The 16,087-nt window shown below is 50.1% G+C and overlaps 1 protein-coding gene across 1 annotated transcript; it reads left to right on the forward strand.

Annotated features, from left to right (window-relative positions):
- The first annotated feature begins 10,712 nt into the window (after nucleotides 1–10,712).
- LOC136518419 (protein VACUOLELESS GAMETOPHYTES-like) lies at nucleotides 10,713–12,341 on the forward strand. Its single transcript, XM_066512077.1, has 2 exons — nucleotides 10,713–10,882; nucleotides 11,373–12,341. The coding sequence occupies exon 2, from the start codon at nucleotides 11,527–11,529 to the stop codon at nucleotides 12,208–12,210; it is 684 nt and encodes a 227-aa protein (XP_066368174.1). The 5' UTR covers nucleotides 10,713–10,882; nucleotides 11,373–11,526; the 3' UTR covers nucleotides 12,211–12,341.
- Nucleotides 12,342–16,087: the final 3,746 nt, after the last annotated feature.

A 16,087-nucleotide genomic window follows, 5' to 3' on the forward strand; every position in this document is an offset into this window, starting at 1 on the left:
TGGGGTGCGCGTAATCAGGAACCGGATGGTGACAAGGCGCAGAGACAGCGATTTAGACAGGTTTGGGCCGTCTAATCGACGTAATACCCTATGTCTTGTGTCTTTGGTGTATTGTATTGATCTGGATAACCAAGTAGCTTGATGTAGCCTATCCGCTAGGGGACCCCTGCCTCTCCTTATATAGTCTGGAGAGATAGGGTTACAAGTAAAGTATCCTATTTGGTACTATACAATGTCTTGTGTTGCACGCTGAGCAGCGCCGTGCACGCCTTGATCTTGTGGACCGGGCCACCTCCGATGGTGCGGCCCATGTCTTGGGGGCCATACCCCCATAGCTAGTCCCTAAGCCTGATAGTAGGTGACACAGTCACATGGTGTCAGGGTCATAAAGTAGAAGACCAGCCAAGTAGGTAGCCAGTCCCTGAGCATAGCCTCAAGATGAGAACAAGCACATTCACCGCAAGGTGAAGTGTGCCCACTTAGTCCCCGAGCCTGCTGGAAGATGAAGAATGAATCTTGTAGCAGGGTCAAAGAAGTCTGAAAGCTTGCCAACGTCGTCTGACATGCGTGTATCAAGACCCTAGACATGCTGCCCAAGATCAGCACCCTGATCCAAACAGCATGGAGCAGCTTGATAGCACACCGACGAGACATAGCAAGATCCGAGCACCGAGGAGTCCCTGACGTAGCCGGTGATGTCCGACCACCCAGGGAGTTCCTAACATAGCTGGCGATGACCGAGAACCAAGGAGCGAGGAGTCCTCGACGTAGGCGACGATGACCAAGCACTGAGGAGCGATGAGCGAGGAGTCCCTGGCGTAGGCGGCGATGACCGAGCACCGAGGAGCGAGGAGCGAGGAGTCCCCGGCATAGGTGGCGATGACCGAGCACCGAGCATCAAGGAGTGAGGAGTCCCTGGCGTAGGCGGCGATGACCGAGCATCGAGAAGCGAGGAGTCCCCAGCATAGGCGGCGATGATCGAGCACCGAGGAGCGAGGAGCGAGGAGTCCTCGGCGTAGGCAACGATGACCGAGCACTGAGGAGCGAGGAGTCCCTGGCATAGGCGGCAATGACCGAGCGCCGAGGAGTGAGGAGTTCTCGGCGTAGGCGGTGATGACCGAGCACCGAGGAGCGAGGAGTCCCCGACGTCGTTGGCAATGTCCGAGCACCGAGGACCGAGGAGTCCCCGGCATAAGCGGCGATGACCGAGCACCGAGGAGCGAGGAGTCCCCAGCGTAGGCGGCGATGACCGAGCACTGAGGAGCGAGGAGCAAGGAGTCCTCGGCGTAGGCAGCGATGACCAAGCACTGAGGAGCGAGGAGTCCCTGGCGTCGCTGTCGATGACCGAGCATCGAGGAGCGAGGAGTCCCCGGCGTAGGCGGCGATGACCAAGCGAAGAGGAGAGAGGAGTGAGCAGTCCCTAGCGTAGGTGGCAATGACCGAGCGCCGAGGAGCGAGGAGTCCCCGGCGTAGGCAGCGATGACCGTGCACCGAGGAGTGAGGAGTCCCCGGTGTTGCTGGCGATGACGGCGTAGGCAGCAATGTTCGAGCACCAAGGAGCAAGGAGTCCCCAACATAGGTGGCGATGTCTGAGCATCGAGGAGCGAGGAGTCCCCAATGTCACTGGCGATGATGGTGTAGGCGGCGATGTCTGAGAACCAAGGAGCGAGGAGTCCCTAGCGTCGCTGACGATGACCGAGCACCAAGGAGCAAGGAGTCCACGGCGTCGCTGGTGATGGCCGAACACCAAGGAGCAAGGAGTCCCCGGCGTAGGCGGTGATGTCCGAGCACCGAGGAGCGAGGAGTCCCTAACATAGGCGGCGATGTCTGAGCACCGAGGAGCAAAGAGTCCCTAGTGTCGCTGGCGATGTCCGAGCACCGAGGAGCGAGGAGTCCCCGATGTCACTGGCGATGACCGAGCACCGAGGAGCGATGAGTCCCCGGCGTAGGCGGCGAGGCCTGAGCATCGAGGAGTCCCCAACGTAGGCGGCGATGTCTGAGCACCGAGGAGTCCTTGGCGTAGGCGGCGAGGTCCGAGCACCGAGGAGTGCCCGACATAGGCAACGAGGTCTGAGCACCGACATAGCTGACGACGTCCGTGCGGTGAAGTGTGCCCACTTAGTCCTCGAGCACGAAGAATCTGAGGGTCGAGGAGTAACCGGCGTAGTTGGCGATGAAGCACGAGCGGCGAACAGTCCGATCAACTGGTCGGTGATGGAGTCCATGAACCAAGCGGTCCGACCAGTTGATCAGTGGAGAAGTCCGAGCACCAGGTGGTCCGATCACCTGGACGATGATCCTGCAATACAAACATGTAGAACGGGTAGTACATGATGTAAAAATAAATAAACTCTGGAGAAAAATCAGCAATGGTGATGAAACGGCATATGCAGTTCGGCAATCAGTTGGTGTGAAAATATATTTATGTTTAATATAAACCTCCCAACCAGTTAGTGTGTAGCTGAGTCTCCAGCCCTAGCTAGCCTATAGTCCATAACGTTGAGCGCGGAGCCCATCCACGTGTAGGAGGAACAAGCGTGACCAAGGAGCCACTGCCGACCACCCATAACGCAGAGCGCAGAGCCTGTAGCACATGTAGGGAGGAGCCAGAGACAGGGCCGTCTCTGGAGGCATCCGAGCATCAACGTGACTGTTCGAGGGTTCGGAAAATCATTTGGAGAACAAATATGGAGAAAACAGTTCGGAGAAACATTATGGCGATATACGGAGATCGGAGAATATTTAGAAGAATATTAAAGCGTGACTTAGCTTTGGACGGAGCATTTGGTCGACGACGTATGGCATTATCTGGTCAGCATTGATGAAGTTGCTAGGCGCTCGAGCTTTCTGAGCTGTCATCATGGCGGCGGTCGCGGTTGTCATGGCGTGTGGACGGAGTAAGTAGTCCAGGCGACGTCGTCCTTATATTAGTGGTCGGCGACTCGGGCAGCTTGCGATCGGCGATGGTGTAGGAGCGGTAGGAACAGCCTTTCCGCTTGATGGAGTATTCGTCGTCGTCATTGGCTTGTGTGGTGATCTACCTTGGACTTGTACAAAGTATCAGATGCTATGCAAGAAACGGTGACATATACATGTATACGCACTCCATCGATGCATGGCCCTATTTACCACATATATGCTTCCTTGGTTGCATGGTTCTGTAACATAGCAGGGTGCCTCCTTGTTTGCTTGCATGGCCATGACGTTCACATGCATATACCCGTATACGATGCATGCATATATCCATAGATGCCTTGGCCCTGCTTGCTTCCTGTTTGCTTGTAATAAGAGGAAAGTCTTGATCGACGAAACCTTGACTGCCGTGTTGGAGATGGAGACGGCGTTGTAGTCTGACTTGTGCTCTGATTTCAATACTTGGGCTTTAGATCGGATCTCGTCGTCTCGTGGAGATAGGGCACCGTCTTGTAAATCCAACATGGTGATTTACATGACAAACTATTGCTTTTGCTAAAAATCCATCGTGCGACACACGGTAGACCTCCTGGCTTTGTTGTAGAATCAGATCTGGCCCAGCAGATCGATCAGGTGTCGGCGTAGAACTATCCCGCTGGACGCTGGTGACCGTGGATTGACCCCACGTCTTCTCGTACGATAGAGTACCGCCACAAATTACTTCGGGATGCTGTGTTGATGATAGGAATAGTGACCGAGTTGTGGACGAGGATCATCGCGGGAGCGACGACGGTGATGATGTTGTCGCGCATGATGTTAAACGCCGCCACCGAATCGTTGTAGATGTTATTGATGTCGAGGTCCATCTGGCTCACCATGGATCAAGCGCACACCCCTACCTGGCACGCCAACTATCGACAGAATATTGTCGACAGTCCACCGAGGGGTATCCCGCGATGGTAGATTTGTCGGTGGGGTGCGCGTAATCAGGAACCGGATGGTGACACAAGGCGCAGAGACAGCGATTTAGACAGGTTCGGGCCGTCTGATCGACATAATACCCTATGTCCTGTGTCTTTGGTGTATTGTATTGATCTGGATGACCAAGTAGCTTGATGTAGCCTATCCGCTAGGGGACCCCTGCTTCTCCTTATATAGTCTGGAGAGACAGGGTTACAAGTAAAGTATCCTATTTAGTACTATACAATGTCTTGTGGTGCACGCCGAGCAGCGCCATGCACGCCTTGATCTTGTGGGCTAGGCCACCTCCGATGGTGCGGCCCATGTCTTGGGGGCCATACCCCCACACAGACGTTGGCGCCTGCCACACTGTTGACATCCAGAGGCATGTGAGGAGTTTCACCATGTTCACTCGACACAATAAATGCCGGCGCCCACAACACTGTCAATGCCTAGAGGCATGTGGGGGAGCCTTACCGTATGAGAGTTAATGATGCCCACAATACTGTAGGGGAAATATCGGTGCCTATTGTAACAACCCAAAAATCCACACACCAAAAATCCCAACTGAAAATTTTTTGTTTTAACCCCATGCAATGTTGAGTGACATCTGTAGGAGCCAACCCTAGGTGTTGCATTAGTTGTAACCCAACTAGACAATTTCATGAGCATAGCATGTCATTTGTTAATTATGTTTATTTAAAATCCTAACAAATAAAATATTGCATACATTGTTAACTCAAATTGTGATTTGGATTTCCATTTACTTTACGTAATGCTTAACAACTCCTTTAAAGTAATAAACCATAAAGTAATTATTAATCAAACCAAAGAATAAATGCTTAAAGTGAAAACTATTTCTATTTTTGTATAACAAAGCTACAACTATTTTTGTTACACAAAATAGCTAAATAAAGTCCCTAATATATATAAGAGTGTTGTGGGCCTCACATCTAAAAATCCAATGGATGAGGTACACCAGATTTGAATTCAAACTCCAAATCAAATTTGAATTCAAATAAAGAAGAAGAAAAACAAAACAGAAAAAGAAAAGAAGAAAAGCCTCGCAGCCGGCTCGGCCTGCTCGGCCCGATAACCAGCCCAGCCTACGCGCGGCAGCACCAGGCCCAGCAAGCCGGCCCAACACGCCGCTCACGCCCATGCTCCCTTTTACCTCGCCTGCTGCCACTGCCAAGCCAAACCCGCATGTCAGCTTTATCTTCTTCCCTCACTGCTTTTCTTCCTCGCCCTACGGATACGAATCACCAGCTGTCACCGTCTCTGCGTGGAGGCCACGCGTCGCCCCACGCTATCCGATCGGCCTCCGCTTCACGCCAAGACGTCCTGACCGGCAGGACCCAGCCACTAGCCGCCCAACCTTCACCTTCTTCCTCCACACGAAGCACCCCATGACTCTCTGCTTTATTCCATGGCAGAGCGGGCTAGGGTAGGGAGGGAAAGCGGGGGCACTACTCCACCACACCACGGCCGTCCGATCCCACGCACCGACCATCGCACGGTCGTAGGCGAGCCCCGAAGCCAGCCAAACTCCCAAGCCTTCCCTGGGTGAGCCCGAGCGCCACCGCCATGGGCACAGCCCTATAAAAACCCCAGCCAAAGCACTAGCACGCCCTAGTTCCTCATCGCCGCCGCCGGGTGGCAAAACCACTGCACCACCGCACACCGAGGGCCGGGGAAAAGGAGAGCCGTGAAGAAGAGGAAGGGATTTCGGGTGAAGAGGATGCCGCCGCCGCCGAAGTTGGGGACGACACCACCGTGATCGACGCCGCTGCTACCATGACTACGCGGCGTCGGCTCGATGCGACACCGCCCTGATACTGCACCACCTCGTCGGCAAGCAAGCTCAGTGAGTTCCATCGCTGAGACCACCCCTAGCCCAACCGTGGACGTAGACCTCGTCAGAGCTATGCTCTCCGGCATAAGCCAACTGGGTAGCATAGGGGACCTCCATGATCGCGTAGACAAGCTAAAGGAAGCCAAGCAAGTGCCATCTTGCTCACCACGCTTATCCGCACATGCACACACATACATCGGGGCGACGCCGAGCCTCTGCTCGGGAACACCACTCGCCACCGCTGCACCTTTGTTAAACCCGTTTGGACCATGTATTCGCCATAGCCGAGCCTGCTAAGCCACTTGGAGACCAAAACCATGACCAACGACATGATGCCCACACGTGCATGCGATCATGAAAGCCATGGCGACGTCGAGCCGATCGTGCTCAAGCATGCCCCTGTTAGCGCACACGCACGTGCACACCAGGACCCTAGGAGGAACGACACCGAGCGCTGAGCTCGAACACGCCGATGTGGTCCACGCTCAGAGCATGCGCGTCACGGCTAGAGTACGGCCGCGACGGGGTCACCACCGCCGCATCACTGCACCAAGGACGCCGTTAGCACCTTGATGGGATCCACCATGCCGATGAACACGTCACGCGCTCATTCTTGAGGAAAGGGGTCCGCTGCTACGCCGCCTAGCTTGCGTCGTTCACCACCGGGCCGCCGCCATGACCGAATCAGGCCACCACCATGGCCAAAGCCACTAGGGGCTCTAGAAGCCCCTTCGACCTGCCCGACAAGCTCGCTGGAGCATCATGATGCTCACACGCACCACAAATCCGGCCTTTGCCGCTGCAACCGCGCTATCCACGTACGCCGATGAGCTCGAGCAGCCGCCGCCGTGGCCAGACCCCTAGGGAACCTTGGCCACCGCAATAGCCCCACTGTGGGAGTTGCTGCACCTTGGAGAAGCCATAGCACCACTCGAACGCACCCCTACGCCTCCAGCGAGGTATGCCACCGGTGGGAACACACCGCTTGGGGGGGGGGGATTTCTCCCCTGGACAGCCCACTCATACACCCGGTGCACGTAGACCATAGAGAGATGAGGAGAAAGGTGGACGCGGTTCACTAGAAGGAGAAGCGGTCCACCATAGACCGGCGCATGCGTCCACCGTGGACCGCGAGCCATGGACTCGAGCCCAACCCGAAATACAGAAGGCGCCGTGGTGCTCTATGCCGATGCCACGTGGCGGGCCAAAGCCCAGCCCATATCTAGGCCCAACCAGCCTAGTCGAGGCCCGGCCTATATTGACCATTGACCGGTCAATGTTGACCGTTGACCGGGGCCACATGTCAGTAACACCGCCATACGGGACCCACTTGTTAGAGGATGAAACAGTCGAGATGACGTCACGCTGATGTCATGATAACGTCATCTGCTGACGTCAGCAGCTCTGGGCCCACCTGTCAGTGACTATGATCCGTTGACTCGCCCGTTGACTTGACGTTGACTTTGACCGAACCCACAGGTCAGTGACCCAAGAACCCCTGGTCCCACCTGTCGGAACTGATGACGTTGATGACGTCATGCTGACGTCAGCGGGACCCCACCTGTCAGTACCAGAACCGAGACGATGACATCATGTTGATGTCGTACTGATGTCATCATGCCACGTGGACCAACAGGAGCGTGACACGTGTCAGCACGATATTAATTCAGCCTTTTCCCATTTTCAGAAATGATTGAAACTTCGGAAATTCATAACAAATTCATACGAACTCAGAAAAATACAAGACCAGGACCAAAATTAATCTAAAATCAAGTTCTATGCAATGAACCTATGTTTGAGTGCATTTGGCTCTTTTGAATTTTCATTGCTTTTTGTGCTATTCTATAGACGTCGCTAACGTGACTATAATGCGATCGTTTGTAGACTCGGAGGAGAACCAGATGGACGAGGACCGAGAGTACCGTGAGGAGTACGGAGACGACTACACTGAAGGTGCCACATCTCACCCAGTCTCGTAGCACCTATTACGCATGGCTAATATAGAGCTACTATTGCTTTACTTTATTGTTATATTCACACTATGATAGGACTTGCATGGTAGTATGCTTACTTGATGGCCTTTACCTTGATGCAATCTTACCCCTGCTTACCCCTTTATTAGGCTAGACACACGCTTGCTGCTATATTTCATTGCTTATACTACTACTACGCTTGCACTACATTGATGCGTGGTGGAAACCGGTGTAATCTAGACTATGGGGAGAGTGCTGCGTGTGTGACTTGGGTGTGTGGAGGGTAAGGGTTGTGTCAACCAAGTTGGAGTATACGATGAGCCTGGGGCAAGTCTTGCCATGAGGTGCTACCTGGGCACCCCTGGAATGGATACATGTGGTGGGTAAATGGTATATAAGGTGGCCCTAGGTGTGAACCTATGATGGGAGGAGCCTGGGGTGGAGGTGCTATGGTGACACGGTAAATGGAAACACTGATGAAGACATTCTGGCTTGGTCAACCCTAAGGACTTACTAGTACTCAAATTCACCGGGAAGCCTTACGTACCACTCGCCCTATATGGTGCGGGACGGCCGGACTACTTGTTAGGATATTGCCACTACTGCTAGGTTGATAGCGGACAGTGCAAGGAGGTATGGGGCGCGGAGGATTCCCCCACACCCTTCCGAGACTTCATGGAGACCTTGTGGACTCGGCTCATGACTCACAGTTTCAGCCACCCCAGACTAGGCTTGGGGTCTACCAGGGCTGAATGGTAGAGTGACAATATCCTAGGCTAGCAAGCGGCCAGAATCTGCCTAGTTGATGACGGTCAGCGAAGAAGGCAGATCTTGTGGTTATGTAAAACCTCTGCAGAATGTATGGTTGATCGATCGATACATATGCCGACTAGTCGGCTATGGACCTTTTCTGGGTTTCGCTTAAACTAGATAGCGAGATGAGTACTTCTCTTCTTCTCCCGTGAGAGAGTGTCGGTCGTAGCCAGGGGCTATGGGCCATGAGATAGTACCGAGAGGGAGTTGGCCTGTCGACTAAGCGATGGTATGGTGATGATATGGAGATGGTGGTATATCGATCCCGGTATATCGATCCCATAATCGAAACCTGGCTCTGGATGGGAATGGGGTGGAATGTGTGTGGGAATAGTGTTAAAACTTGACCAACTATTATTATATACTTGATATGCTAAAACATAGGAAACCCCTGCCTTATAGGTTCCTTTTGATTATATCCAACTTACATCCAATTTCCACAAAGCATAGCTCATAGGGTGGGAGTGGCCAGTACAAATCGTACTGATAAACTTTGGCACATAAGTTCTGCTGAGGAGTATAGCTCTGAGGAGTTTGACGGTTGAGGGTTCGTTCCTACGCTCGAGTTTGGTGATCTCATCTTCAAGCTATTCTGAATGAATGCTACTTTTGATTCCGCCAATGCGACGATGTAATAATTTATGTAATTCCGCACTATTTGTACTCTGATATTACGTTGTATGGATGTAATATTCGACTGGAATTTGGGTAATATGATCTACAACGGTCTTATTACATTTCGACTCTGTGGATTTTCTTTAGCGGAAATCAGGTCGCTTCACCTACAACACTGTGTGTTAGGGAGGTTGCAGAGTACTGTTTTCGGTAGTCGTACAGGGTACGGTCCCTGGTATCATGGTTTGACTTTGTGCGCCCTGCCTTGCTTTCTCCGTTCGTTCCCTGATCCCTTCCGAGCGGGCGTCCCCGGTCGGTTGGTCCCAGTCGGCTCTAGTTGCGCCAGTCGGAGAAGAGCAGTGAGCAGGGTCTTTGCATACCCCAGTCGAAGACATGGGGTCGGTGTCGGAGGTAGTGTTTTGCCAGGCCTTCCGGTCGGAGAGACCGTCCGGAGGCGTGCTGGAGACCGAAGCGAGCGCTACGGTCGGAGAGGTGGGTCGAAGTTGGAAGGCGGGTGCCGTTCCTCCTTGGCCAGACCTTCCAGACGGTGATTGGATTGTCCTTCTGGCCTATCGTCCAGATACTTAGGCCGGCCCACGAGTTGCGTGTTTGTCTGCTTGGGCCGAGCCTTTGTTGGGAAGCCGGTCCGCGAGGGACCCCGGGTTTATGAACCCGACACATATGCAACATCTAGATAAAACACTTGCAACATGTGTGTGAAATATATGCAATATCTAGATAAAATACTTGCAACATGTGTATGAAACATATGCAATTGCAACATGTGTGTAAAACATATGCTACATCCAGATAAAACACTTGTTGCAACATACGTTTGAAAATATTTTTTCGAAACACTTGAAAAAATAAGCAACATGTGCAACATCCCGATCTAATTTTGCAACACCCATATGTAACAATTGCAACATACCTCTGAAATATCTGAAACACTTGAAACATACATTTGCAACATAGGGGAGAAGGCTAGGGCCGGTCGATTTAGGTCATCGGGGTGGGATCCGGCGGCGCGCGAGCACCACCACCATCCAGCTCCAGCAGCACCAGTCTTGGCTCCGCCTGGCGGGCGGTGCGCGATACTAGAGGGAGCGAGCGGCACGGTGCATGGCCGAAGCGAGGAGCGAGGTGCAGGTGGGGCGCGCGACGGGTGGGGGTAAGGAGTGAGCGGCGTAGGTAGGGCACGCGATGGCGCAGGAACGAGGAGCAAGCGAGCGAGCGGGCGCAGGGTCGGGGGTACAGTGGGAGAACGCCGCAGCAGCGAGCGAAGTGAGGCACGACGTTCGGATGAGAATAAGAGACATGAAAATGAGCATGGAAAAAGGCATAGTTATCGTGCACGTCACGCCACGTATCTGTCCGGAGGGAATCACTGAGGTCGGACCTTTTGTAGCATTTTCGTTTATTTTCAGACGGAGGGGCATTATGGAAATATTTTGGTCCACCCCATTGTTTTCCAGGATTTTACTTGATATTTGTTTTCAAGCATTTTGTATTTCCACCTCCCCATTCAGCCGTTAGATCTGACAGCTCAACGCCTACCACCTCGCATCAGACGGCCAGTCAGACTCCTGCTTCCTCACCCGCTGCCTCGCCGCCGCCGAAACGAAATCCACCTCGCCTTCGCCGGGGCGTCGCCTTCCAGACGCTCCCAGAGCTGCCGGCGGCAGCGGCGGCCAACCAGCCGTGTGGCTCTACGGGGCCTCCTCCGGGCAGCCTCGCCGTCGTTCCGCCGCAGGTGCGCCCTGCCCCCATCCCTCCCCTCCTTCGACACGGTCGCAGAGATCTCTGACACTTGCGTATTTCTGCGGGTTCACCTATACAATACACATAGAATGTTTTTTCCCCTTTTCTTACCGCTTGGGTCCAGGGGATATGAGCGAGTATCCCATACAATTTTTCACCATGTGCTGGGTTTGGAACATGCAAACCTTTCCTGGTTTATACACAAGCTAAACTATTTCATACAAAAAAAATTTCAACTCCGATGTGTGAGTGTGAGTTACAAACGGCAACCCGTACTGTAAATGAACAACAGCAAGAAATATTTGCACAACCATTAGTGCACAATTTCTTGTCAGTATCTCTACTATAATGGACCAATCAAAACTGTACTAGATCTCAAAAAAAAGTCCCCCGCTGAGAGATTACAACAATTGTGCATCAACGAAATTGTACACAGAATTACCGTATCATTAAAATCTATGGCTACTAATTCTTTCTTACAGGCTTCAACTTGATCCGATGGCCAATGGTGTTATTTGGATCTCTCTCGCCCAGGCTTCAACGTACGCCTCACACATCCCGCAGGCTACGATAAAATAAAAACCAATGGAAGTGAGTCAAGACAACACGAGCTCAAGCTGAGGACGAATCCACGCCATGGCCATGCCGGTAGCCCACTTCTCCCATCCCCAACACGAGCTCAAGCTGAGGACGAAGTACCACCTGCCACGCTTCTGTGACCTGTGCGGGGAGAAGCTCACCGGCAGCGGCTACAACTGCCACCACCGCCTCTGCGATTTCGACCTGCACGAGGAGTGCGCCAAGTACCCGCAGACCCTTAGCTCCTTCTTCGCGCACCCGTGGCACGACCTCACCCTCGCCCGCACCGACGACGACGGGCGGCGCATCTGCGACCTGTGCCGCGAGGAAGTCCCCGCCGGCGTCTTCCCATACCACTGCGCGCCGTGCGGGTTTGGCGTGCCCCCGCGGTGCTCGCGCCTGCCGCAGACCATGAGCAGCATGCTGCACCCGGATCACAGCCTGACCGCCTTGCCCGACGTGGGAACATGCGCGGCGTGTCGCGAGCTCTGTTTCGTTTGGGTCTACCGCTGCGGGCTGTGCAACTTCGACATTCACATCGAGTGCCTGCACGGCGCCAGGCCCTCTGCCACCACCACCACCACCATCACCGCTGCCACCAGCAGCAGCAGCAGCAGCAGCAAGGAAAAGGAGTCGTCGCTGGGCGACAAATCTGTGGGAGGTCTTGCTCAAGCCGTTGAGGGAGCCGCCGCTGTGGCAGGTCTTGCTGAGTCTCTAATGAATATGTTCCAGAACGAGTGAGATTTTCGTGCGAATGTGGAAACTCACTTGCACAATTTCGATCAGTTTCGATGAATATGTTTCTTAAGTTTTCCATGCACTTGCTGGAGTCCGGAGATTACGTACCTGTATGTATTACTTCCTCCGTTTCGAATTATAACACAGTTTACCTTTATGCTAAGTTAAATTGCTCAAACTTTATTCATGTTCATACAAAAACGCAATAACATTTACAAGATAAAATAATGTCATTAAATTGTCCACGAAAATATGTCATGATGATGTATCTGTTTCAACTTGTAGATGTTAATATACTTTTTCAAAAAAAATACATGGTTAAAGTTAGAGAAGTTCCCTGCCACAAAAATCATTTTAGGAGGCAGCGTCTCCATAAATAGCCAGGCAGCATCTAGCTAGGTAAATACCTGCATCTGAAAATTACTTATAAAGATAGAGGTTCTAAGGCGATCATCTTAAGATGTTATGTTTGTGAAAATAGATATTAATAGAGACTGACATTCTATCCTTCTCTAACAATCGATTTTTAAATACAGACGCCTCAAGCTACCCATCTCTCAAAATAGTGTCACAAAAAATAATTCATAACTTTTCTATATAAATTTGGATAAAGATAAACTTTATATCTACATAGTAGCTCTCGATAAGATCAACAACTTTATAGTTGAGAAGTTTTTTTATTTTAATTGTTTAGAGTCCCGCTTTAAATTCATGAATTTTGAAATTAAAATTATTTTTTTCTAAACATCATGAGATGTTGACATGTTCTATAGGAAAGTTGTTGTTCTGTAACTTTGGAGTCGAAAAGTTTCTTATGTAAAGTCATTTAGATTCTCAAATATCTGGACACGGTTACAACAAGATAAATATCCATCGTGGCTGCGCACATATATTTACGACTATATTTACTATTTAATTTTAAAAAAGATCAAATACAATTTTTTCTTTCATTTATCAAAAGTGAATTATAGAGTTACTTTAAGAAGTTATATCTACTTTAAGAAGCTTGGTACGGTATCTTTGATTATTTGGGATGAAGTTTGCATGAAGTGGCCATGAAGATCTCTAAGACATGTTTAAGGACTTAGGCATATTGTAAATTATATGGTTAATGCGAGAAATAACTTTATTATGCCTGGTTACGTGTAAGTGTTTCCCGGGTTGTATATACATGGTCATATACAATTGTGTGAAAGTTGAACTCTGGAAAAAAAAATCGTTACTTGGTTGTTTCCATGTAATCCTTGAATGAAGCCGTAGCGTTAGCACGGACACCGTACAGTCTGAATAATTCTCCAATGCACAAGATGGAAACAAATCAACATATTATTACCATACATCCTGCGAGATAGTAGCACACAGTTCGCACAACAGGCAAAGGCAAACTTCCGCCACTTTCGGAACCAATGTCAAGCTCTGGTCCTTGGCTAGAGTTTTGAAAGGCTAAGAGAAAAGGTGCATCCATGCCCGAGAGACATTATTACCCTGAATAAATTGTTTTGTGCGAACATGAGTAATCTTTTGCCTGTTTGGATCATCAGCCGTTTGGCAGCTCTTCATGAATGACTTGTCACAGTCATGAAGTATAAAAGACTGTAGAGATACGGGCAGAGTTGGAAGTGACTGAACATTTGGGCACCACCGCAAAAACAAATTCTGTAGTTGTGGCAGGGTCCCCAAATTCTCCGGCAAGCTGCTCCACTGGCACCAATCAAAGTAAAGCGTTGCTAGAGAAGGAAACTGTTGCAGGATTTCTTCTTCCCTCAGCTCATTCGATTGCTCAATACTAAGAATCCGTAGAGATGAGATGCCTTTTCTTGACAGCAGACGTGGCACAAGGGGTATGCCATCAACAGTGATCCTAACAATACATTGTACCTTTTCGGCCTCTTCAAGGGTCATAAGAAGGTTGGGACACTTCATGATGGTGAGGTGTTGCAGGCTGATGAGATAATTTAGGCCTTGCAAACAAGTAAATTGGGCACAATCAATGATTTTGAGAGTCTGAAGCATAGTTAGAGACATCATCACCTCACAAGGGATTGCTCTGAAAAAGGGAAGATACATTAAGGTCAACCAAGTTAGGGATGCAGAACGTCTCCACCAGTTATGGAGGACGGTGTCAGTGATGACACAATATGAGATAACGAGGGAATCTAATGACGCAGGACACAGAAATTGGGAGTAATCTTCCTCCGTTATCTGGCCTCGGATAAACCTAGCAGGAAAACTAGCACATGTGCTTCCAAAAATGCTGCGCAAGATTGCGTCAAATCTTTCAGGCTGCTCTTGAGCGAACCGATGTATCTCCTCAGGATGTACTGTAATCTGCAAGGATGGCTCTATTTGAGACACTCATTCGTTGAAAAGTGACCTCATCAGCTTCACATCTTCCACACATGTCTCAATTATAGCCTCACAGATATGAGTGGCTAGGCTCTTCAGGCTATCTGGAAGTCTTGGCAACTTCTTTAGCTTGTGAAGAGCAATAGTCTAAGCTCATCAAGGTGAATGAAAAGCTCACTGATATTAGGGAGAGCTTCAAGGTTAACACAATGCTCGAGTTCTAGGCATCGTAGGCTACTAAACTTTTGTTCCAACCAGCTTGGGCACTTCCATCCTCTGTAGCCATATATTACTAGTTTTGTTAGCTGTGACGGTGGGCAGAGGCCCTCAATTACCTCCGCTTCGAGGTCTGGATGTTGACTAGACGGCTGCAATGGCCATTCAAGTATAATGTTGTCAGGTACTTCTTGTCAGATAGCTTGGCTTCTAGTGCTCTCTCCTTGCTTTCCACATTTTCAAGGCCACTGATTCTCAGTCTGCCACAAAGGTGATTTAGTCCCTCCAGCTGCTGCAACTCATACCCCTTCTCCTTCCTCACTCTAAAGTCACTCAATTCTCGAAGTGATTTCATCTCCGCAACCCCAGGAAAACATGAAACCTTAGAAAAATGAAATAAACGATGTCCAGAGTTCTTGACGTGTCTCAAGCTATTCAGGCTACTCATGTTCTTCACGTTGGAGAATTCTAAAAAAACCTTCACCCTGGAGCTCTAAAGTCTGCAGATGATATAGTTTATCAAAATGTCTTGGCAAATGTATCTGACTGTACAAACTGTTGGTGAAGGCATTGATGGTGAGAGAACGTAGATGTTTTAAGTCACAAATACAGGCAGGGATCTTCACCATTTTGCCTTGTAGAGGCACATGCACAACACGCAATTTCTTTAACTTTTTCAAAATTCCCTCAAATTCTTGTATGGTTATTATAGTCAGACCTTCAATGCTAGTAATGATTAATGTGCGTAACTTTTCTAATTTGCAAATCTGCTTGGTAAACTTCATTGGTTCGTTCAACCTCACAAAAAGATGGCGAACATCAGGAGGGAACTGTTTCATCTCACTGCCATCAATTCGGGTACAATCATTTCCAGCAACCACGGTAGCCAATTCATGCAGAAGATCATGAGTAGTAACCCACTCGTTCTCATTGGTGCTATTTGTGTATTTTCCCGTTTGCATAAATGAGCATGACACCAGTTCATCAAAGTAGCCATGTGCTATATATTCCATTTGCTCAACAGTACCTGTAGTTTTTATAAAGCCTTCTGTCATCCATAAGCCAACTAACTCAGCACGTCCAAACTTGTATCCTTGGGGAAATATGCTGCAATATGCAAAGCACCTCCTAACATGCTCATCAAGGTATTGATAGCTCCACCATAGAGCTCCCATGGTATCTGTCAACAAGTCATGATCTTCAACTCTTCTCCAAATGGTAGCTTTTAATTGTTTACGTAGTTGTGCTCCTACTACTCTTGCTGCTAATGGTGACCTCTTCAGTTTTTTTGCAATCTTTCCGCCTATTATCTTAAAAG

This window comes from Miscanthus floridulus, chromosome 17, assembly GCF_019320115.1.
Source record: "Miscanthus floridulus cultivar M001 chromosome 17, ASM1932011v1, whole genome shotgun sequence".
Classification (NCBI taxonomy): domain Eukaryota; kingdom Viridiplantae; phylum Streptophyta; class Magnoliopsida; order Poales; family Poaceae; genus Miscanthus; species Miscanthus floridulus.